The following is a 22530-nucleotide window of genomic DNA, read 5'->3' on the forward strand; positions in this document are numbered from 1 at the left end:
ACCCCCAGCCAGCACCAAACACTTTTTGAAATGAAAGAAGCATTTAATGGGTTTTCACTACATCTGACCAGTTTGCAGGCAGTGAGGAGACGGTGGTTTAGTGAGCAATGAGATGGTCGCAGTGAAGAAGGAAAAGGCTGAGGATTAGGAGTACAACTGGGTCAGTTTATAGAGAAAACACCTTTTCAGTGGTTGAGAGTTGGTAAAACTCTGATTAAAATGAACTCTGTGGTGAGTTATTTCTATTCATTTCTGTGGTTTATTTATTTATTTTGAGACAGGGTAACTATGAACTCTGGCTGTCTTGGAACTCACTGTAGATGAGGCTGGTCCTGAACTCAGCTCTGCCTCTCTCACTGTCTGCATCCTGACGGCTGAGATTAAAGGTCAGGCCCAACTCTCAGTTATTTTTTTAAACAAAGGTATGTTTGAATCCTCAACAGGTCTCTTGAAAGTGATTTCTTGTATAGTACCAGCAAGTCATTTTTAGGTGTGTGGAGGCCAGAAGTCGGCCCCCGGAGTGTGCCCTGTTTCTTTGACTTTGTCAACAGGACATAGTTCTAAATGGATTCTATGGATCACATTGGGGTCCTCATGCTTACACAACAAATTCTTTATGGAATGAGCTATTTCCCCAACCCCCAAATCTTACTCCAAAATACTGAAGCAAAAGCACAATAAACAGTATTTTTATTGAAGAGTAATAATATTTACAAGTAAGCTGCAAACCAGCAAAGCTGTGTGCGTTTTAAGTCAGAAGAAGTTGAGCACAGAGCTGTGTATACTCAAGTTTGAAGCATGTGGAAGTTTTCAAGTAGAAAGCCTTTCAGTCACAAGGTACGGCTGGTGTGCTCTGTCCTCCTTGATTCTGACTAGAGCAAACCACAGGAAAGGTAACTGAGGTTGGTGGTTAGAGATGTGTCAAGGTGTTCACACCTGATTCAGGCCGAGGCAGTGCACAGCCACGGTGCAGTGCTAGTTTGACAGTTTTGCTGGCGGGGTTTGAGGTGTTTCTTATATATTTGGAGAATTAGATAATACATTATCATTTCTCAAATTTTTAGCAGCATTCAAAACATTGTCAAGAATCTCAATATACTAAATCCTAGAAAAGTATTCCCGAAACACTAAAAAAGACAGCAGCATTTTGTACTCTTGGAAGCTTACAGGCTCGGGAAGTAGTTTCGTTTGAGAGTTTAAATTGATTTACTGTCTTTAAAGAGGTAGGCAATAGTTAAGGACTTCACCTACCAGAGACCCTCTCTCTCTGATCCCCACCACCATCCCACAGAAACACCTCTGTCATTCCAGGGAAGAGTCTCTGGGTTTGCTGCCCATCCCGTACACAAGAGGTCAGGCTCACTTCCTCAAAGTACTCACTTGGAGGCGAGTGCCTCCTTTCTCTGCTCAACAGGTAAGCATACACAATGGGATCACATGGAATATACATTTTACACACTGAAAACTACAAAATGGGCGTCTCCCAGACCTTGAGAGGATCCATACCCACCAACTCTTCCTGGTTCTGCAACAGATGACATGGGCAGTTGGGATCCCATCCTGAGCTGCTACAGCCTACCAAGGGTCAGTGTATATGACCGTCTATTGGAGTGTCCCTGGCCCTCATCTTTGGTTCTAAAAATACATTCCATCCATTCGTGAAGTGTACTATACAGGATTTGAGTGCAACAGTTTCTCTGTTGAAACACCCTCCTGAAAATCCTCCTGAAAACAGCCTTCTGTACCGTCACGAAACAAGGCTGGTTTAAGTTTTAAGTTCTATATTTGTCATTGCCTATAATGCCCATTTATTTTATTTATTTATTTTATTTTTTTGGTTTTTTTCGAGACAGGGTTTCTCTGTGGCTTTGGAGCCTGTCCTGGAACTAGCTCTGTAGACCAGGCTGGTCTCGAACTCACAGAGATCCGCCTGCCTCTGCCTCCCAAGTGCTGGGATTAAAGGCGTGCGCCACCACCGCCCGGCCTGCCCATTTATTTTTTACAGTTAAAAAAAATGTTATGTGCGTTGAGGATGTCAGGTGTCCTGGAACTGGCGCTGCAGACACCTGGGAGCTGCCATGAGGGTGCTGAGAATTGAACTAGGTCCCCTAGAAGAGCAGCCAATGCTCTTAGCTACTGAACCATTGCTCCAGCGTCAATTTTTACTATTTAGAAAGTTACGTGTGTGTGTGTGTGTGTGTGTGTGTGTGTGTGTGTGTGTGTGCAGGTGCACATGCATGCCACAACACATGGAGGCCAGAGGACCCCATGGGGGAAGTTGGTCCTGGGGATTGAACTTTGGTTATCAGGTTTGGCTTATACCTTTACCTGCTGAGTCACTGCCAGGTTTATAATGTGGATGACTTGAGTCAGCAGAAAAGCATAGAAAGATATTCAGTACTGGTAACTAAGTTCCACAGAGAACATGCAAGCTGATGCATGGACTTCCTGCAATAGACAGAAGAATTAAGGCTAAAAAAGAACAAAGTCAAAATTTCCGTGTGAAACAATTCTGAGTAAAATACTTAGATGTATTTACATATAGATGGGATGTTAAACATTTCACGTTTTCAGATGCATAATAAACTATTTTCCAACCTTGAGAAAAAGTTCTATATGTACATGATAGGATTCTTTTAAAAGGTTACAAGTGGGAAAACTGGAAGAAAACAAGGTGAAATGTAGATAAAATGTCCTTTGAACATTACTTCTATCGACTACTAGGACTTCAGCCTGGTGCTAAGGAATGCACAGCTAAGTGTTTGGTAATGTTGTTTAACGCTTCAGAGTCTACTTAAGTGGTCAAAATGTAGACCCTTTTACAGAGGTCCCTCCTATAAGCTTAAGTCCTGTAACTGTGGGCTCTTTCAGAAGGCAGTCTGGTGGAACGCAGATGGATCAGACCTTGTGTGTGATGCCTACACAGAAGTACCTGGCTGTAAATCTGCCGTGCAGGCCAGCGTAAAGGACTAGAAGGAAGTGGTCTATAGGGAATTGTTAGTGAAGTTACTGAGAAACTGAACCTACTATGTTAATACACTTCTACTGGGACCTGACCGCTTTCTTTCTGGCAATAGCTTAATGAAAACCAACATAAAGCGACGATAAGAAGGCATGGCAAACAACAAAGTCAAAATGACAATTTCTTAACAGCAACTGTCAGCTGGGCGTGGTGGCCCAGGCGCCTAAATCTAGCAGAGTACAAGGTCATCCTCAGCTACTCAGTGAGTTCTAGAGACCCATCTAAAAACAACACGCACACACATGTACACAACAAACAAAACCCCAACAACTCTTAAGCAGAAAGAACTTCGGATAGGTTGGCCTGTGCTTTGATTTACTGAGAGTAAAATGATATTAGAAGTATAAGAAAAGCCAGGTATGACGGCAAACACCTAGAGCCCCAGCGCTCATGGACCTGAAGAAGGAGGTTAGGAGTTTAAAACCAACCTTGGCTATACAGTGAGCTTGAGGTTCTAACAACAACCAAGATGGAATCAGCTTAAAAGTCCCCTTAACCTGCAAACATCAACTATAAATGTGAGAGACGTTTTGTATTCAAGCTGTTTGATGAATTGTTAACATACAGGCTCCTGAGGAAGACAGCCAGCTGCACCTAGGAGGTTGGTTTTCAAAGACCTTAAAGGTTTTTTAGGCTACCTCATTATCAATAACCAAAGCAAAATTCATACTGCAGCTCTCTGGCATCAAAAAGAATCCAATGTTATGAAGCACATTAAAATTATAAAAATTATCAAGTCTGCTTTGAAGTTGACAATTAAGTGGACATGGAACACTACTCCCTTGCCAGTAAGATCTGTTTAAGGAGGGAAAACCATAATGTCCATAGATCGACCAGCTAATAAGTGTAGGAGAACTGAGTGAGCTAGACAGAGTGGACAAACTTTAGTGAAACCACTCACTTCGGCAAGGACTGTCACCCAGTGTTAACAATTTCTGGTTCAGTGTCTAATGAGAAATGACATTTAATGTCAAAGAATCGTCATATGGATAATATACAAAGCAGAACACCAGTTTAAGGATCAGACTGCCGTTCTGATAGACTTTATGTGCACACTGTAAATGGTAGGCAGGCTAGGCAGACATTCTGGGGTTCTGAGCGGCACAAATGAAGCATCATTTGATCTAGGGTCTATACTGGCATGAAATCTTTAACTCCTTCCTATCCATGTGTCTTGACAGATGTTTTGACAGACCATCAAGAGATAGTCTTGACAAGACCAGTCTGTTCCTGGTGGCAGGTAATGTGGGGAATAGCAGAGCAAGCCCAACAGCACTGGGAGAAGCAACTAGACACAGTCACAAAATGGGATTCTTAATGAACTGTTGTATATGTTTTTGCCAAAAGACAAAAAAGAACTGTATACATTGAAATAAGATACACGACCAATTACAATGTAAAGTGGTAAAATTAAAACTGTAGATAAACCAATGACAAATTGGAGGGCAATAGGAAGCCTGAATACTGCGTGAGGAGATGCTCTGGAATAAGACAGTGGAGAATGCCAGCTAAAAGGATGGACCATAAAACACTGCAGACGAGCTTATTTTTGCTGGAAAATATATATACACTGGAAAAGATCAGGAGGGATTCTCACTAAATACTAATAATAGTGGTCATCTCTGAGCAGGGAGGATATGTTCTGCTGTCTTATTCTCCTTTGTCTATTTCTCAGCTTACCCACAATGCACTTAGATCAACTCTGTAATAATAAATCATGTAAAACCAGTACTTCTAGAACATTTTAGGTTTCCTCTTCTGTTAGGAAACTGATGTAGACAGTCTCTTCCCAAACAAGCACAAAACTAAGGAACCACTAACCATCTGGTGATATAGCGCGTTCTAGAAAATACGTAAAAATGTTCAAGTGCTCAGCTTACAAAGATAACACTAAGGGAGGGAATGGGGAAGATGCTGGACAGGAAGGCGGGAGAGAAGCCTGACAAGCCCCAGCCAGCCAGAACCACTGGATGACCTGAAGAGTCGGAAAAACCTTTGAAAACAGTTTCTTCCAGTAATGGAGGGGAGAGCTCCAGTTTCAGCAGCTCTGAAAAGTAAGAGCCGAAGAAGCTGCTGGTGCCGACCCCCAACAAAGCCCACAAAGATCTCCAAGTTCAGATTGGCCACAGGTGGTCATCTCCATCCAACTTGGATCAAATAAGCCTAAGAAAATGGTTCCAAGTCTTGCTCCAAAAACCCTTTGAGTAGCAGCAGCTTTCAGTGAAGGTGAAGATCGTGAACCAGAAGAAATGCCTCCAGAAGCAGAGATGCAGACGAAGAGGGACCCACCAACATCGGCTGGACTCAACGCCTTTCCTAGAGGAAAGTATGGCTTTTCCCATACTCAGAAGCTGTGTGGGGTGGGGGCGGGATATAAAATCTCATCTTCAAACTCTACATGACCAAGACAAATGTTTTGAGATGGTTGTGTAAAGAATGATGTGAGCCATTCCTTTCTCTCTTTCTCTGTTTCCACCCTCTTTCTTTCTTTCTTTCTTTCTTTCTTTCTTTCTTTCTTTCTTTCTTTCTTTCTCTTTCTTTCTTTCTTTCTTTCTTTCTTTCTTTCTTTCTCTCTCTCTCTCTTTCTCTCTTCCTTCTTTTCCTCCCTCCCTCCTTCCCTTCCTCCCTTCCTTTATTTCCTTCTTTTAGATTGAGTAGTACAAAAATATGAGTTTGAAATTAGAAGTAATTTATATTTTATATACAGATTTTAAGACATATGCTAATTTTGTCATTTCACGTGATCTGTAACCTTTCTAAAGGTTAATAGATAATAAATCAAAAGTGAGAATAAAAATAAAAAAACAGAACAAACATAACACTAAGGTATAATAGAAGTGTCACTGCGTAAGTGTAAAAGGCCAGTTAATCTTTGAAACATTCGATTAAAACAACACAAGTATTAGATACATCTTATCATTCACCCTCCAAATCAAGCCTTAACTAGGGTGGAGAGGAGAAAGTGTGTAGGTCCAGAGTTCAGGAGAGGCGCAAACCCCATGCAGGTCCTTTACGCCTCGGGTGTGGTGGGTGTGGCATTGGGCTCCATGTCGTCCTGGGGAGTGGGAGCTGAGGTTTCTCTCTCGGCCATTGCCTCTCGGACTTGGCTGCCTAAGACTGCGTCATGGATACTGTGGAACAGAAGCTCTTTTAAGGCGGGATTTTCAAAAAACCGGTTGCGAGTGAGGTCATTCACCACTTGTGCTATACAAAGAAAAGAAACATATTTCACATTCCACAGTTTGTTTTTGTCTTTGGTGTGTGTGTGTGTGTGTGTTTGACAGGACTTCTCTGTAGTTTTGGAGCCTGTCTTGGAAGTAGCTCTTGTAGACCAGGGGCTGGCCTCGAACTCAGAGTTCTCTGCCTCTGCCTCCTGAAGGTGTTAAAGACCCTTCACACCTGCCCCCATCGGGTTCCTTTTGACTCTGAAGATTTTTCTAGACTTTTGTTTATATAGATGATGAGGTAATGGACAAATGACACGTGCCATTTGGGTGTCTACAGGAAGATGCGAATTGGTTGAATTTGTAACTCAAAAGCTGTTGTCTGTTTGCTCTCCATGGGAGCTGCTCCATTTTACACATCACTGCTTCCTCTGTGAGAACCTGTTCTCTGCCAGGCGCCTTTGACGTGTGCGGCTGGCGTTCATGTTCTCACCGACTTCACAGGTTAATAATAACGATGATGTCTTTGTGTAGATTTTAAGCCCCTTCTCAACCAAGATATAATATAAAACAAAAGCAGCAGGAAAGCTATTCCACTGGATGGAAGTCCTAACCAGCAGAAAGCCCGACAGAATCATGACTTGTGTGTAGTAGCTACTGAAACAGGAAACTCCAACCAACTCCTGTCTTCCGGCTCTAGGCCAGAAGGCCGTCTCAACACCTGCAGCTAACTGATTTCAAAACTGGCTTTATGGTGATTTTTCAGAGGAGTGTTTTTTTTTTTTTTTTTTTTTTTAGTCTGTAGAAAAGTTTAAATTATAGGGGAAAATGACAAGTGTAGTTAGTTCTAAAAACAAAACAAAATAAAACATAAACCAACCAGCCACCCAACCACCAAAAATGAGAATATTAAAACTTTCTCCACCTGGTGGCTGGAGAAATGGCTCAAGAGCCACAGGCACTGCCTTTGCAGAGGACCCCTGTTCGGGTCCCAGCATCAGTACAATGGTTCACAACAATTCATAATTGCAGCTCTAATGGTTCTGATCCCTCCTCTGACCCCTGTGGCCACCAGGCATGCCCATGGTACATGTCCATACATGCAGGCAAAGCACCAATACACATAAAATAAATCTAAAATAAAAAGGCTTTCCCATCCTAAGGTGTACTCACGGCTGCATCCGGCTAAGTACACATAAATACCGACATCTCCATATTCCTTCACAATCTGTAACGATATCGAAACCAAGTTTAACTTTTCTTGGCCCTGCTTCACATGCAGCAAGTCATTTTCCACTGATATGGGCTAACGATACGCGAGGTTCTCAGGTTCATTTCCTCAGGCTTCTTAGCTTCAGCAATTACGCACCTTGAGGCTAATAAGCTAAAGTAATTTTGTACCTATTTGGTTTCTATGCCAACAGCGACTAAGAGTATGAAAGCATTATTAAATTTTATTCTGGTGTAACAAAGGCACTATGATAGCGGTTTTTAAATAAATATTGTGGAGATAGATACTAAGATATGAACAGATAATGGGACATCTAGGGTGTAGTGTTGGGAATTCATGAAGGCAGACTGGCCATAAACTGTTCATTATACTCTAGCAGCTAAGTGAGGGCTGCACGTGAAGATCATCAAGTTATACTCTAGCAGCTAAGTGAGGGCTGCACATGAAGATCATCAAGTTATACTCTAGCAGCTAAGTGAGGGCTGCACATGAAGATCATCAAGTTATACTCTACATTAAAAAATGTCCATAACCAGAAGTTTCAAAAGCATCCACAAAGTAAGAACTGACAGACAAGGGGCTCTGGTCCCTGCCCCTGAGGTGATGGGCGGAAAGCTGGGTGGACAGACACTGGATGACTTGTTCCAGGTGGTACTTACCCCGGCCAGAGTTTTCACTCCGACGGAATCGATAAAATTGACTTGGGTAAAGTCAAGGATGACAGTGTGAACGGTTTCCCCCTGGGGCATAAATCGCTGCATCTCTTCAGGAAATGTTGTTTTGATGACTATTGGGGGGTATTTTACCGCATCATCCTCTTCTTCAGGTTTCGTGGCATCTTCTCCATCCACCTCTGCATCCTGTGTCAAAATTGAGGCCATACATCTTCTCCTTTATGTTTTAGAATTAATTACTTTATGTATATGAGTGACATGTCTGCACGTATGTCTGTGCACCATGTGCATGCAGTACCCACGGGGGCCAGAAGAGGCCATCATACCCCTGGGACTGGAGTTGCAAGCCATCATGTGGGTGCTGGAGTCGAACCCAGGATCTCTGGAGGAGCAGCTAATGCTCTTAACTGCTGAGCCACCTCCCCAGCACCGTAAGTCATGGATTTTCTAATCAACTCACCTTTTTTTTTTCCTATAAGAGAAGTTTATAATGGAAAATAAATTCATGTGTTCTCAAAACTCAGTATGTGTATTTATTCAGATTTAGCTAAGTTTCCTCAGGCATACACACTCCCCTTTATTCTAGTCTGTACACACTGTTCTTCTCAGTCATTGTTCCCACTCCCCGTCCAACTTAGAAAATAGTCCCTATTGACGTCAGCCTGACGGGCCACATTACCAGAAGTCCAACAGCAAGAACTAGTCTTTGGGTTTTGAATCATCAGCTGAACAAAGTATAGTGTCAAATTTATTATGGTACTGTGTTATTTTAACTTTTCAAACGATGCTCTCATGGCCTATTTCATCAGCATCCTCATAACTGACTGTATCATGGTCTTGTTTATTTTGCTTTTGAGATAGATCTCATACATCCCAGGCTGGCCTCTGCCCCCTGATGGGCACCAGCTCACCCAGCCTTGCGATGTATTTATATGGAGGAAGCCTAGAGCTGTCCCCGTGTTTGCAAGTTCATGCCATGTTTAGATTTTAACATGGTTAAAGAGGGAGGACATGCAGATCAAGAGAAAAAGAGAAACTACAAGATCTTTTACCACTTTGACAACGGTCGCATTGGCCACGTTGGCATTCCCGACTTCCTTCGCGTACTTCCTCATGGCCTTTCTTCTTGCTCCCATTATGAGCGCTGGGTTCACGCCAGTCTTTGCGAAGACAAGGTAGGCAGAGTTACACTTCGTTAGTCCCAAGAACCCACGCGAACGCCACTAAATCCCCAGTTCTTTCACCCTGGCCAGCTGCATGCTGGGCCACGTTATCTTCCCAACCTTTCCCTCAGACGTCCTGAACTCAGTGACAGCCCTTACTTATCTTCTTGGTCTGACTCTTTTTTTTTTTTAATATTTATTTATTTATTTATTATGTATACAGCATTCCTTCCATGTTTGCGTGCAGGCCAGAAGAGGGCACCAGACCCCATTACAGATGGTTGTGAGCCACCATGTGGTTGCTGGGAATTGAACTCAGGACCTTTGGAAGAGCAGGCAATGCTCTTAACCACTGAGCCATCTCTCTTTAGTCAAGACTAGCAGACACTAAAGAACTTGAAAAAACAGTGGTTTTTACTAAATGTGGACTTGTGAGATTCTTGCGCTTGTCCTTGTGGGTAATGAAGGCTGAGCTGGGATCACAGCCCACAGGGACCTTAGAGTGAGACTACCTTCCCATTTCTTTAAAGAACATACGTGACAAAGGAATGAGCTGATGGCGGCGTAACCATGGCAACGCACTGAACGACAGACACCGCATTGTGCACCTAGAACTGTTTAAAATAGCTGGGTGGTGGTGGTGCACACTTTTAACCCCAGCGCTTGGAAAGTAGAGACAGGTGGAACACTGAGTTCAAGACCAGTCCGGTCTACAGAGTGAGGTCCAGGACAGCCAGGGCTACACAGAGAAACCCTGTCTTGAAAAACAAAATAAGAAAACAAAACAAATAACAAACCCAAAAAGCTTACTATAGTGAATTTTTTGTATATTTCACTCTAGGTCGAGAAGCAATTCTTTACTCTTTTCCAACCCACAACGCCTGCCTCAGAAATGATCAACTTTTAGTTTCTAATTTAAAAAAAATCAAAATTTTGTTTTTATTTTTATTTATCACTCTTAATGAATAATCAAAAAGGCGCTCACCTTTCTTTTTAGTGCGTTGCTATACAAGTCACTGTTTGCATAGTAAATTGGGGCATTTATTTGGAATATTTTTATTCCCGGAATTTCTTTCACCTGAGAAGTAAAACATTAACGATTTTAACAGCTGGGTACATTTCAGAATCAAGATTGCAGTCAGTTCCCTCCTCCAACATGGAGATGAAACAGAAAGAGGGCCCTTGACAACAGAAAGTGTGAAGGGCCCGCTTACCGTGTTTAGATAAAATTACATCACTCAACAAAAACTCAAAAGGAGACTTACAAAGTAAAGGCTTCATGTGAGACTCTGTTGCCCAGGCCTGGCCCCCTCTCCTGGGCTGAGGCAACCCTCCCACCTCTGCTTCACGAGGAGCCAGGACCACAGGACTGACTGCCACACCTCATTTGAAAGCTTAGAAAACACACATCCTCCTATTTATTTTATGAGTTAATCTTGGCTTCTTTTTTTTTTTTTTTAAACCACTAAACACAAGGAAGAACTGGAAACATCGAGGAAAGAAAACGGAGAAGAACGCTAGGCTATTGCCAGATGGGGACTGCAGGCCAACGAGGTGAACACAGATTCGCTTGGTTGGATCCGCAATCAACTCAAGCAGAGTGAATTTTTTCTCCAGAAGCCTCATGGAACCTGAAGATGCTAGTTAGAGTTTAGTAATGAATAGAGAAATGTCTATTCTGACACCAGGCTCATTTCCCAACATCTTACAGTGAATCTCAGTCTTTCCTCAAGCAGAAAACAAATAAAATAGCTTTCAAAGATTTTATAAAGTCCTTGAGATTCTGCAGATGACAAGAACATCAAAATCAAAGAAGGCTGAGGTTCTATCTAACTATTGAAGATGAAGTGGGCGAGGGCCGCCATCCCTCCGCCTAGGTCTTAGCATGACTAACAATGGCATTTCTCCGTTGGTTTGAACTCATCAAAAGAAAGCCATGTGCACACAAGATATCCTCAGCCGTAGGGTTCGTAACTCTATAGATCCACTCTTATTGAAAACGAACATCAGGAAGTGGGGTAATTCATACACCTCAGGTATATTAGGTATTAATAGAGTACAAAATGGAATCCAGACGTCCAGACGGTGAGACAGACGTCTCCCCTTCTCTCCTTCCCCGTAGGTAGATACACTCCCCGCCACAAGTTCACACTCAGGTAAGGTATCAGAGAAAGGTCCTACCTCCTCAAACGCATCTATGTCAATGTATACATCGGTGTCGGGGAGCTGCCCCAGGACTTTGTAGCTCGGGCTGTAGAGAGAACAAAGGAGCAGTTCAATTGGCAAATGAGGAAAGAGTTGCCCTGACCCCTGGAGTGCTCGGGCACCCTTTCTGTACAGGTCTAGATCCTACTGGTCCCAGCAGAGGTCAGTGGGTACCCAGAGTGAAGAAGTCTCGTTTCATAAACATCCATCGGTTTTCTTTGCTGATTGTGGAGCCTGCCGCACCTCCTGCAGCACGCATAACTATGTGTTCCAGTTTGATGAAGATGATAAAGTTCCTACGAATCAGCCTCTGAAGCTGGGCAGTGGTGGTGTGCAGCACCTGGGAGGCAGTGGCGGGCACATCTCTGAGTTGGATGCCAGCCTGGTCTACAGAGTGAGTTCCAGGACAGCCAGTGATACGCAGAGAAATCATGTCCCCAAAGACAAACAAGAACCAGCCTCTAGATCCATGAAGAACCACATGTGAATCATTGTCTCATCACAGGCTGTGGACTAAGGTTCCCAGCCACCCTGTGGAATGGGGATGCTAACAGTCCTTGGGTTGTGTGGATGGAAAGATACAGACCATTGACTTTCACAAAGAGCTAGGCATGTAAGCAGCTATAGTCACTCACTGCCCTCTTACTAATTATCATTGTCCACATCCCTATTCCTTGCCTTCATCCTCAGAGGAAGACCAATGTGTACAAGGGAAGGATAATGTCTTCTTGACCACAACAGCGCGAGAGCCTCGCCTGTCTGGGGGCAGCATAGCAGAACCTCAACAACCATCAACTCAAGGAAGATTGTAGTTATTTTATCAGGCTTTCCAAAGCTAACGAAAGCATGAACTTTTAGGTGAAAGACAGACTCCATTGTAGCCATAACACCCAAAGTTCAAAGTTAGGAATGGTTTGTAGAACGCAGGCTTCTCCTCTGGGCTGTGTCCTCAGAGGAACCCACCCCAGCGTTTGGAAAATGCCTGTGCTGGAGAGCTTTGTGTCAGTTTGATAGTCTTATGTCCTTTCAGAGGCATCTGAGAGGAGGGAACATCGGTTGAGAAAATGCTTCCTTAAGACCAGGCTGTAGTTAAGCCGTTTTCTTAATTGGTGATAGATCGATGAGAGCCCAGCCAATTCCGGGTGGGGCCATCCCTGGTCTGGTGGTCCTGGGTTCTTTAAGAAAGCAGGCGGAGCAAGTCACGGGGATCAGATCAGTAAGCAGTACCCCTCCATGGCTTTTGCATCAGCCCCTGCCCCCAGGTTCCTGCCCTGTTTGAGTTTCTGTCCTGACTTTCTTCAACAATAGACTACAATGAAGAAGTGTAAGCCCAATAAACCCTTCCTCCCCAATTTCCTCTTAGTCACATTATTTCATTACAGCAAGAGAAACCGTAACCAAGACAACACCAAAACCAATGTGTAGTAGCTGGCTCTTGGACGGATGCCCTAATTCTAGAATAAGAAGCAACTGAGAACAGACAGGTATTCTGAGCGATGGTCTCCCAAATGCCAACCTGCAAAATTCCAGGACAACCAGAAAGGACAGGACATAAAACTCAATTCTAGCTCTCCGTGCTTGGCTTAGGTTCCAGCAACATGGCTAAACGCACCAAGAAGGTCGGGATCGTTGGGAAATACGGGACCCGCTATGGTGCCTCCCTCCGGAAAATGGTGAAGAAAATTGAAATCAGCCAGCACGCCAAGTACACGTGCTCCTTCTGTGGCAAGACCAAGATGAAGAGACGAGCCGTTGGCATCGGGCACTATGGCTCCTGCATGAAGACAGTGGCTGGCGGGGCCTGGACCTACAACACGACTTCTGCCGTCACAGTGAAGTCTGCCATCAGAAGACTGAAGGAACTGAAAGACCAGTAAAAGTGCTACTAACTACAATAGTGCACAGCCAACTAAATAAATGGGTTAATTTACAAAACAAAAAACAAAAAACAAAAAAACTCAATTCTAATTATTTTGAGGGAGACGAAGAAGTGTACCATTAAAGAAATAAAGCAAAGAACAACCGTTGATAAGAAATCATGAAACCCGACTCAGTAAAGAGAATGAGTCATTTACTTCCCAGATTCTATGCTGTGGTTTGTCAGAGGATACAGACCTTGTTTGTCCTGGAGCTGAGGGCTGGTCTGGGGCCTCGTTTCTGGAAAGGGCACACTCTACCCCTGAGCTTCACCCTCAGCCCCCTAGGTATCTTTAAGCACACTACTTACCAGAGCTCTGAGAGAGGGAGCTCCTCTATATTCCAGTAAGAGCTTGTATAACAATGGGGGAAACTTCTTTAAGAGAAAATGGACAGCAGGGGGCGGGAGAGAGATGGCTCAGTCGTTAAGAGCATTTGCTTCTCCTCTAGAGGCTTCTGGTTCAATTCCCAGCACCGGTAAATCAGCTTTCAACTGCCCACAGTTCCCATTCCAGGGGATACAACACCCTTCTTTGCTCTCCGTAGGCACTGGGTGTGTGCACACTGCACAGATGTACACACAGGCAAAGACACTTGCACACATAAAATAAAATTAAAAAGGTGAAAAATGGACAATAGTTTTAAAATGTGTTAATTAAAGTAGTCAACTCCGTTCTCAACTGAGACCGCATGTTCTTTACGTTTTTCCTTTATGTCATTTCAGTGATGAAAATGTTCTCTTCCTACCTAGACAGCAGGAGCATCTGCTGTTCTGCAGGCAAAGGGTTAACATCCCCCAATAATCCCACACAAGGGGCCTTTCAAAACTTAAAGGACCATCCTGTGACTTGTAACTACAGGCAGACTGACCTCTGACCTGTGTATGACAGGTGGAACAAACATTTCCCTAAGCTGAATGGGTGGTACCACTTTAAGGTACCTTCATCTCTGCTCCCCTTATTCACATGTGAAGCTCTTGTTTTGAAAGGTTGTTCTATGCCTTCCCCAGTGGACCCAGTTTCTCAGCAGGAAGAAGGGATGACAGAGCCCGGAAGCTCAGAGCGGAGGGGCAGCTAGAACCTGTGAGAGCAGACGCAGAGTTAGCGCCACGGTGTTGACGAACCGTGATGGACTCAGAAGAGGGGAGCAAGCAGGGATGAAGGTAGCATTCAGGCTCTCAGAATAAGACCCTTGCCAGGTCTCCTTCAACCATGGCATAGTAGAGCATCTCACACAACTGAATGGAATTATTTTTATCCCCCTCGCCCCTTCAGGTGTTGGGGCTTGAATCCAGGGCCCTGAACATGCCAGGCTTGTGTCCTATCGTGTGTTTTTTTCTTCTAGTCAATTGTAACTTCAGCTGTGGTGAAGAACACGGCGGTGGAGAAGTATTTTATGATGTATTATATTTACTTATTCTGTGGAACACTTGTTTAATGATGTAAAGATGTCTTCCTTTCTTTTATGTTGCATTTGTTTAACTCTGTGAAGCTGTGAGCCTTCGCCTGTCTAAAACACCTGATGGTCTAATAAAGAGCTGAATGGCCAATAGCGAGGCAGGAGCAAGGATAGGCGGGGCTGGCAGGCAGAGAGAATAAATAGGAGAAAAAGAGAGAAAAGATCAAGGAATAAGAACAGGAGAGGAGGACTTCAGGGGCCAGTCACCCAGCCACACAGCCAGCTAGCCGTGGAGGAAGAAGCATAGAAAATACACAGAAATAGAGAAAGTCAAAAGCCAAGAAGCAAAAGGTAGATGGCATAATTTAAGAAAAACTGGCTAGAAATAAGCCAAGCTAAGGCTGAGCATTTATAAGTAGTAATAAGTCCCTGTATTTATTTGAGGGCTGCATGGAAGGCCCCCAAAGAGTGAGAGACAACATCAGGACACTTGCACTGCGTCAGCCAGGCACTCACCTCTGTGTTCTGTAGATCACAGTCAGCAAAGCAATGATCACAGCCGTAATCAGTCCATAGTCCAACCCCAGGAACAGGGAAGACACAAAGGTGGTAAGCCAGATGGTCTAAAGGAAAGCCGAAAGGCTTCTAGAGAATCATGTTAATAATTCCATAAGAAACACACGCAGGCATGCGCGCACACCCATGCACGCCTCACCTGAATAACAAGTTCACGGCATTAATGTCTTTCTCATGCTTTTATTCATGCTGCTGGTAGCTGCTGACCTCTAACGCACAACCCCCTTTACTTACCAGCTCGATTTTGCTGGTTCTCCAGAAGAAGGGCAGATCTGAGAACTGCATAAACATCCCCTTCAGGTTGACGATCACGATGGCCGAAAGCACAGCCTGCAACACAGCACAGTCATCCCTGTCTCTCCGGTGGGGACCACAGGGCCTCCGTTGCTGACTTCTCACTGCCTTCCCTCTGCCCGTTCCGCCCCTTTGTCCCGCCTAGCTTTATGGAGCACTCGGGGCACCTTTGAAGCTGTGGGCACCAGGATTTCCAGCGTTTGGTCATTTAAAGTTGGTCCTAGAAAACCAGGTGTGTGCCCTACCAGAAAATCTGCACGACAGCTAAGAGGTCCAGGATAAAATTGGCGGCCACAGGAATTATTTCGTCTATAGTCTTCCTCCTCATGACTTCATTCTTTTTTCCTGATTTCTCTTAGATGTAATACAATCAGCAAATAAACGAACTGTTGTAGGTCATCTCAGAATTTTAATGAAAATGTAAGGCCATTGAGGGTCAAAAGCAGAAGGTGTCTTGGGGGTCAGCCCGCCCAAATGTTCCTTTACAGATGAGGAAACTGGCCAGCAGGTCAAGGATGTGCAGCTCTCGGTAGGTGAAGGGCAGGACCGGGTCCTTGCTATGGCGCCACTACTGCCCTGCTGAGGTTACAGTGAATAGAAGAAAAGCCCAACCCCCCAAGACAGCCACAGAATAGGAACAGAACAGCGTGAACTCCCTCCCACCAAGCCCACTACACACCTGGGGCAGTGACTCAAAGAGGAATCCGGTGGCTAATATGACCAGAAGAATCATCAACGAGGCCAAACAACCTGCAAGCTGGATGGGAGAAGACACACAGAAGAGGCTTTGAGACCAGAGTCAAAAGTAGGCACTGGCTGGGCTTATCTTGGCCATTTTCACCACGGGAAAACCAAGAGCACAGCAGTTTAAAGAAGTCTTCCAAAGCATCACATAGACTTACAACACTAGCTCTTTACCTCCGACCCACACCCATCCCCACTCCTAGACAGTGAGTTCCTCTTACGGCTTTTAAACAGAACTGAATTACAGAAACATCCTGGCCAAAAGCTCATCAGAGGTGGAGAATGGCATTGGGTGCCAACCTGAGATCAGGGACAGAGTCTAGCATTTGTTGTCCAATATGGCAGCTGCCCATCACATGCCATGAGTTCAGTTTTTAAACATTGAAATGAAAGGTCTTGGTTGCATAGCCACATCTTGTTCATGGCAGCTATGCTGGATGGTGCAAAGAATAAACACTTCTATCATCGTGTGAATGTCCCGTTGGATGGAGCTAGCGTCATGGTCAGACTCAGCATCAGGCTGGCAGAAAAATCTCATGTCTGAACATTTAAGGTTTACTGTAGCAGGTGGAGTGTCATGGAACTTCCAATTTAACTGGAGAAGGTGCCTCCTTCCTATAGATTCGTGTGTGTGCATATGTGTGTGTGCGCGCGCATGTGTGTGCTTGTGCATGTGTATATGTGTGGACACACGTGTACATATGTGTGCATGTGCATATGTATGGGCACATGTGTACGTGTGTGCATGTGTGCATACATGTGTGTGCGCATGTGCATACATGTGCGCACGTGTGCATGTTTGTGCATGTGTGCGCGTGTGCACGTGTGTATGTGCATATGTGTGCGCACGCTTGTGTCTCTGTGTGTGCATATGTGTGTACGTATGTGCATGTGTGTGCATGTATATGTGTGCGCGCGCGCACACGTGTGTGCATGTGTGATTTGCTTCAACCAGTCATGTCTTTCTCTGATTTGTGACACAGCTCACTGGAATGTAGCTCTGCAGGTCGCATTATTTGGATTCAGAACAGAACTAAGAGACTCACCGTCTAGACCACCAGTTCTCAGAGGCCTGTCGTGTACGCACCTGCGTCACGGTCTAGACCGTCATGTACGCACCTGCGTCACGTCACCGTCTAGACCGCCAGTTCTCAGAGGCCCTGTCGTGTACGCACCTGCGTCTTCCCTCCTGTTCCCTCCTGAACAAGGCTTCGCGACAAGGAGCACGAGATCGAAAAGGTCTGGAAGAGCGATCCGATGGAGTTGCAGATCCCCAGGGCGATGAGCTCCTTTTCCGTGTGGGAACAAAGCACAGGCGACGGTCACTCTCAGGGAGGAGCCCAGAGTGCATCAGATACACCCCGTCAGCAGCACAGGCTGCCCCTTCGCTCCGCAAACGCTGTTTCTTTAGCATGAGTCCAAAATCGGAATTACGGCATATCGTACAGTGGGAGGAAAACTGGATTTGTATTGTGCTGGAGATAAATGCTGTGATTCCTACCTACCCCCTCTTTCCCAAACCCACTCTCTACACAAACAGGGCTTTAAAAAGACTGCAAAAAAGCCGAGAAAATACTTTTCGAAAGAGAAAGTTCCGGAGACATGAGTACTGGCGTCTTTTAGATGTGTGGCCTGTTGCTTGTGACGAAATTCATGCTAGTGTCTTCTTTGGACCTGGGAGTCCTGCTCTCAGTGCTACTTTGGAATTTCTAGGCTGGTTTTATATAAATGTGGAGTATCTGGTTCCTTTAGACACGTACAGGCACAAGGATGCCTGTACGTGTCTAAAGTAATTGGAGGCTGAGGCAGGGTACCACAAGTTTGAGGCTGGCTAGCTACAGAGTGAGACTGTGCCTCTAAAATAACCGGTATGCCATTGTGTAAAGAAAAAGTATCTGCCAGCTGGGCATAGTGGTGCACGCCTTTAACTCTAGTACTTGGGGGATAGAGACAGGTGGATCTCTGAGTTCAAGGCCAGCCATGTCTACATAGTGAGTTCCAGGCAAGCAGGAGATGTATAATGAGACTCTGTCTTGAAAACAAAATAAAATAAGATAAAATAAAAAGTATTTGTTTGACCTTTCTCAGAAAGGATTCTCATTCTATGCGAAGATTTGCTATTTTGTAACATTTATAAAGAATCTGCCATAAAATGTGGGGGGAAAATGCAACGAACTAAAATAGACATTAGAGCAAGATTGCAAGTCGTGGTGTTTGGATTAAACACCCACCGGCGGCTATATCATAAAAGAAGGCAGCAAAGAGAAGACAAAATCCCAGCAGTCGGGGCTGTTGTGAGTTCGAGGCCAGCCTCGGTCACATAACGGATTCCAGGTCATTAGCCTGTGTGAGACCTTGTGTGCGGCAGTGGTGGAAGGGAGAGAGAAAGAAGAAGCGAGGGAGAACGGAGGGACGGAGGGAGGGAGGGAGGGAGGAGCACACTGCAGGGTCAACTAAACACGTGCTTCAAATGTGTCCCGCACCAGATGAAGGCTTCCCTACTAAACTTGACGCCTCCAGCAGCTCGCGCCCCAGTGAAACTCCCCGTGTGAAACTGACAATTTTTTTACCTGATTGCCATCAACCTGGTACCCGTGTTTATTTGCCAAGGTCTTGGCCATGGAGATGGTCACGGAAAATCCAACGATGGCTATGGCGATCGCATCCACGTACACGAGGTGGAAGAGACTGGTGTCCGGGTTGGCGGGTGGGAGTAGCCTGAAAAGCCAAGGCGACTTTAACTCAAGAGCTGCGACCGTGCAGGTAAACACGCAGAACGGGGCGGGAGTGGGGTGGGGGGCGGAACGCGGGGGGCGGGGCAGAACGCGGGGGTGCGGAATGCGGGGGGGGGGGCGCGGAACGCAGGGAGCGGCATTATCTCCCAATGCAATGCAAGCAATGCCTCCCAATGCAATGCCCAGTGCTCGGGTACTTGTAGGTTCTTAGTGGCAGCAAGAAGGGCCCTCCTGCTGCCCACGTCCTTTGCTGGTCCATGCTGCGGAGCGACTTTCTGCGGGATAGGCTATCTGTGTGGATCAGGAGCGGAGGTATTTATAGCAGGTAATGCCTGATGTCAGGTCTAAGTAAGCCTAGGGTGAAGGCAGGGGCGGTGGAGTATTCAGATGCCACAGACATCCGAGCCAGGCTTCAGGGTGGAGAGAGTTTGGGACAAGCGCGGCTTCGGTGAGAACTGTTGCCCTGGCAACAGACTCACATCTCCCCTCTGCTCTTCCTGTGTCCCTGTCCCTTCGGTTGAGTTCTAACCCGGAAGAGACGGTACTCTTAGGTCCTTAGAACTGATGTTGAGGAGGACTAAGGAATAGCTTTAAGCTGTGGGTTTGATAAACCCTAGAATTCTAAAGAGAGCTTCCTGGTTGGTTCTGTTGGGAGTTTGAAAGTTCAAAATGTGGATAGGAATGTGAATACGAAGGCTGAGCTCGTGATGTTTCCGGTGGGAACATGTTATCTAAAGAGAATTAGTGATTTGTGCTGCACTTGGCCAAGAATCTGGATGCTTGGAGCCAGGTCCTGAAAATATGAATGAGGAGGAATGAGAAGGGAAATGGATGGATGATTTGGTGGAGGAAACGTCAAGACAGTATGATAGTTCAGCTGTGGCATGGTTACTACGCGCTGCTTTTAGCCAGGTAGTGAGAATTTAGGTAAACGAGCAGGCTGTCCAGGAAAGGACAGAGAGCACATTAGAGCTGTTTCAGATAAAGCAGGTTGCTAAAGAGATTCTTACCATTAAAGAGAAGCCAGGGAAGCGGTGGAACAATAGAAAAGACGCCTCCAGAGTGTGACCCTCTCCCTGAAGGCTCCAGAGTAGAAGAAAGCACTTTTATTTGCAACTTCTGTTGCAAAAGAGAGAGATGAAGGGTTGCCCTGCAGAAAAAGGGCCGCCTAGGAAAATGTTCCACCAAGTCCAGCCGTGCAGGCCTTCACCAGCTACCGCTGCTCTGGGCCGTCCAGCCCTGGCTATGTATGTCCACTGCTCTGGGCCGTCCAGCCCTGGCTATGTCTGTTGCTGTGGGCTGTCCAGCCCTGGCTGTTTCTTAAGGCTGGCAGCACAATTTGTTATGTCTATGGTACTGGTTTTGCAGACACACAGAATGCAATAGTGACAATCACTGGCGCTTTCACCAAAGTTCTAGAGGAATCCTTGTGTAAGTGTGTGTAGCCAGTGCGTAGCTAGTGTGTAGCCAGGTCCGTTTCCCTGGAGGAAGCCTCCGAGCCAAATGTGCATGAAAGGCTGTGCTGGTTTGACTTCACAGTGTCCCCAGCTCCTGGCACTTTGAAGGTCACGAGCCTTTAGGAGGTAAGCCTGTATAGAGGATAGGCTAGCAGGGGAAGGACCTGGAAGGTCAACCACACCCCTAGTTCTCTGCTGTGCTCTCTGCTTCCCAGCTTGCTGCCCTTTGTGGAATTAATGCCTGCACCTGCTGCCAACGCTGTGCTGCCCCTCCCCCACCCTCACCTGCTGTGACCAAGTCTCTCTGAAACTCTGAGCAACGCGAACCTGCACTGCGTTATTTCTGTTTTTGTTTTGTTGTTTTGTTTTAACCTGTTAGGTATTTTGGTCATAGTGACCCCAAACATAAGCTTCAACACACTTGACGGGACAGACAGAATGTAGAAAAGGTGACAGCCTGGGAAACCCACTGCTTCCCCTCTGATGTAAAAAGAGTTGGCTGTTCTGTTGGAGACACCATGAGGAAAGAAGATGCCAGCCAGCCCCCAACTGTTAGCCCAGGATGACTCCGGCTCACTGTGTAGCCCAGGCTGGCCTCACGCGTACCTTCCCTTTACCACAGCCTCCCACAAGCTGGGAGTGAAGGTGCGTGTGCCGCATCTGAACATCTGCTTGGTTTTGGGTAACTTTCTTTCTTTCTTTCTTTCTTTCTTTCTTTCTTTCTTTCTTTCTTTCTTTCATTTTTTGAGACAGGGTTTCTCTGTAGCTTTGGAGCCTGTTCTGGAACTAGCTCTTGTAGACCAGGCTGGCCTTGAACTCACAGAGATCCACCTGCCTCTGCCTCCCAAGTGGTGGGACTAAAGGCGTGAGCCACCACTGCCTGGCTCTTGAGGTTAAGTTTCCAGGTAGCCAAGCTTCCGGAGGTAAAACCATCGCTTTTCTTTTAAAGTTTAACTCCCTTTGATGAAGCAAGGCAATGCATCCTGCTGCAGGGTCCCAGGGGGAGGGAAGGCATGGAGGATGAGCCACAGGGACACCGATGTTAACCTACCAGTGGCTTTTCGTTTCATTTTGTTTATTTAAAGGAGAAATCTAAATGTCAGACTTTCTCATTTAATTAAATTATCTGTAACTAGTAACCTAGTAGAATTATCTACCGGATCGAATCAAAGACTAGCACCGCGGGGCTCACTGTTGGAGAGTCAGGGTGAGGTAATGGAAAAAGAAGATGCGGTGTCAGAGGACCAACCCCAGGGCTGCTCCTCCAGCAGCTCACTTAGGTCTCTGAAATATCACCTTCCCTGGAAGCCTTCCCAACACTCGGCTCGCCCTTCTCTTACCCGGTATCCTTTCTCCTCAGCTCTCTCTACCTCTTTTTGCTGATTGCTTATTTGTGTCCGGCAGGTCACAAAGCTCTCAGAGGGCAAGGACATTTTTTGTTTGTGTGCTTGTTTTGTTTGTAACTGCTGTCTCCCTGGCCCATGGTAGGCATTCAGTAAGCAAGGGCTGAATAAATGAGGCATTTTTTTTTATGAAAAGCAGGGATAACAATATATATTGTCAGCAGGGTTCTACACGCCTCAACTGGGATAGTGGATATGGAAGTATTTTTACAAATTCTCAGTCTAAACTGAAAATGAAGTTACTAACTTGTCATGGTTTTGCCCTGAGTCACTATTAAAAAAAAAAACATGTTCATGAAACTGATTTTTGGTTTTGATGTTTGCAGTTGGAAATCTTGCCTAAGTACTGGCTCCGAGGAGGGAGGTCTCTGGGTGAGAGCACTCTGCCTCTCTGCCTCTCTGGAGACTCCTGGCTGGGCACAGCCTGATGGGACAGGACAGCTCCCCTCGGTGCCCCACATCTGGGTAGAAGTCTGGCTCTGCTGCTTTAGAAGGGAGAGAGAGAGAGAGAGAGAGAGAGAGAGAGAGAGAGAGAGAGAGAGAGAGA

At 45.5% G+C, this 22530-nt stretch overlaps 2 protein-coding genes and 1 pseudogene across 2 annotated transcripts in view; 2 read left to right on the forward strand and 1 right to left on the reverse strand.

Annotated features, from left to right (window-relative positions):
• Window positions 1-206: 206 nt before the first annotated feature.
• Window positions 207-5578, forward strand: LOC126500091 (PEST proteolytic signal-containing nuclear protein-like; annotated as a pseudogene).
• Window positions 5579-5690: 112 nt separating this feature from the next.
• Window positions 5691-22530, reverse strand: part of Slc26a5 (solute carrier family 26 member 5) — a 34492-nt gene continuing 17652 nt past the window's right edge. The window contains exons 7-17 of the mRNA XM_050139870.1: window positions 18959-19106; window positions 17564-17677; window positions 16324-16401; window positions 15585-15680; window positions 15291-15397; window positions 11436-11505; window positions 10240-10332; window positions 9144-9251; window positions 8077-8277; window positions 7360-7414; window positions 5691-6226 (exon numbers count right to left, since the gene is read on the reverse strand). Of these exons, the coding sequence (XP_049995827.1) occupies window positions 6033-6226; window positions 7360-7414; window positions 8077-8277; window positions 9144-9251; window positions 10240-10332; window positions 11436-11505; window positions 15291-15397; window positions 15585-15680; window positions 16324-16401; window positions 17564-17677; window positions 18959-19106 (1264 nt within the window). The 3' untranslated portion in view covers window positions 5691-6032. The remainder of the gene's footprint in view (window positions 6227-7359; window positions 7415-8076; window positions 8278-9143; window positions 9252-10239; window positions 10333-11435; window positions 11506-15290; window positions 15398-15584; window positions 15681-16323; window positions 16402-17563; window positions 17678-18958; window positions 19107-22530) is intronic.
• LOC126500175 (60S ribosomal protein L37a-like) lies at window positions 13018-13339 on the forward strand. Its single transcript, XM_050139872.1, has one exon. The coding sequence runs from the start codon at window positions 13058-13060 to the stop codon at window positions 13334-13336; it is 279 nt and encodes a 92-aa protein (XP_049995829.1). The 5' UTR covers window positions 13018-13057; the 3' UTR covers window positions 13337-13339.

This window comes from Alexandromys fortis, unplaced genomic scaffold (assembly GCF_014885135.2).
Source record: "Alexandromys fortis isolate MF-2015 unplaced genomic scaffold, M_Fortis_MF-2015_v1.1 scaffold_38, whole genome shotgun sequence".
NCBI classification, from domain to species: Eukaryota; Metazoa; Chordata; class Mammalia; order Rodentia; family Cricetidae; genus Alexandromys; species Alexandromys fortis.

Excerpts from the sequence above, each read along its gene's own strand:
- LOC126500175 (XM_050139872.1), top strand. The coding sequence starts at position 13,058 with ATGGCTAAACGCACCAAGAAGGTCGGGATCGTTGGGAAATACGGGACC.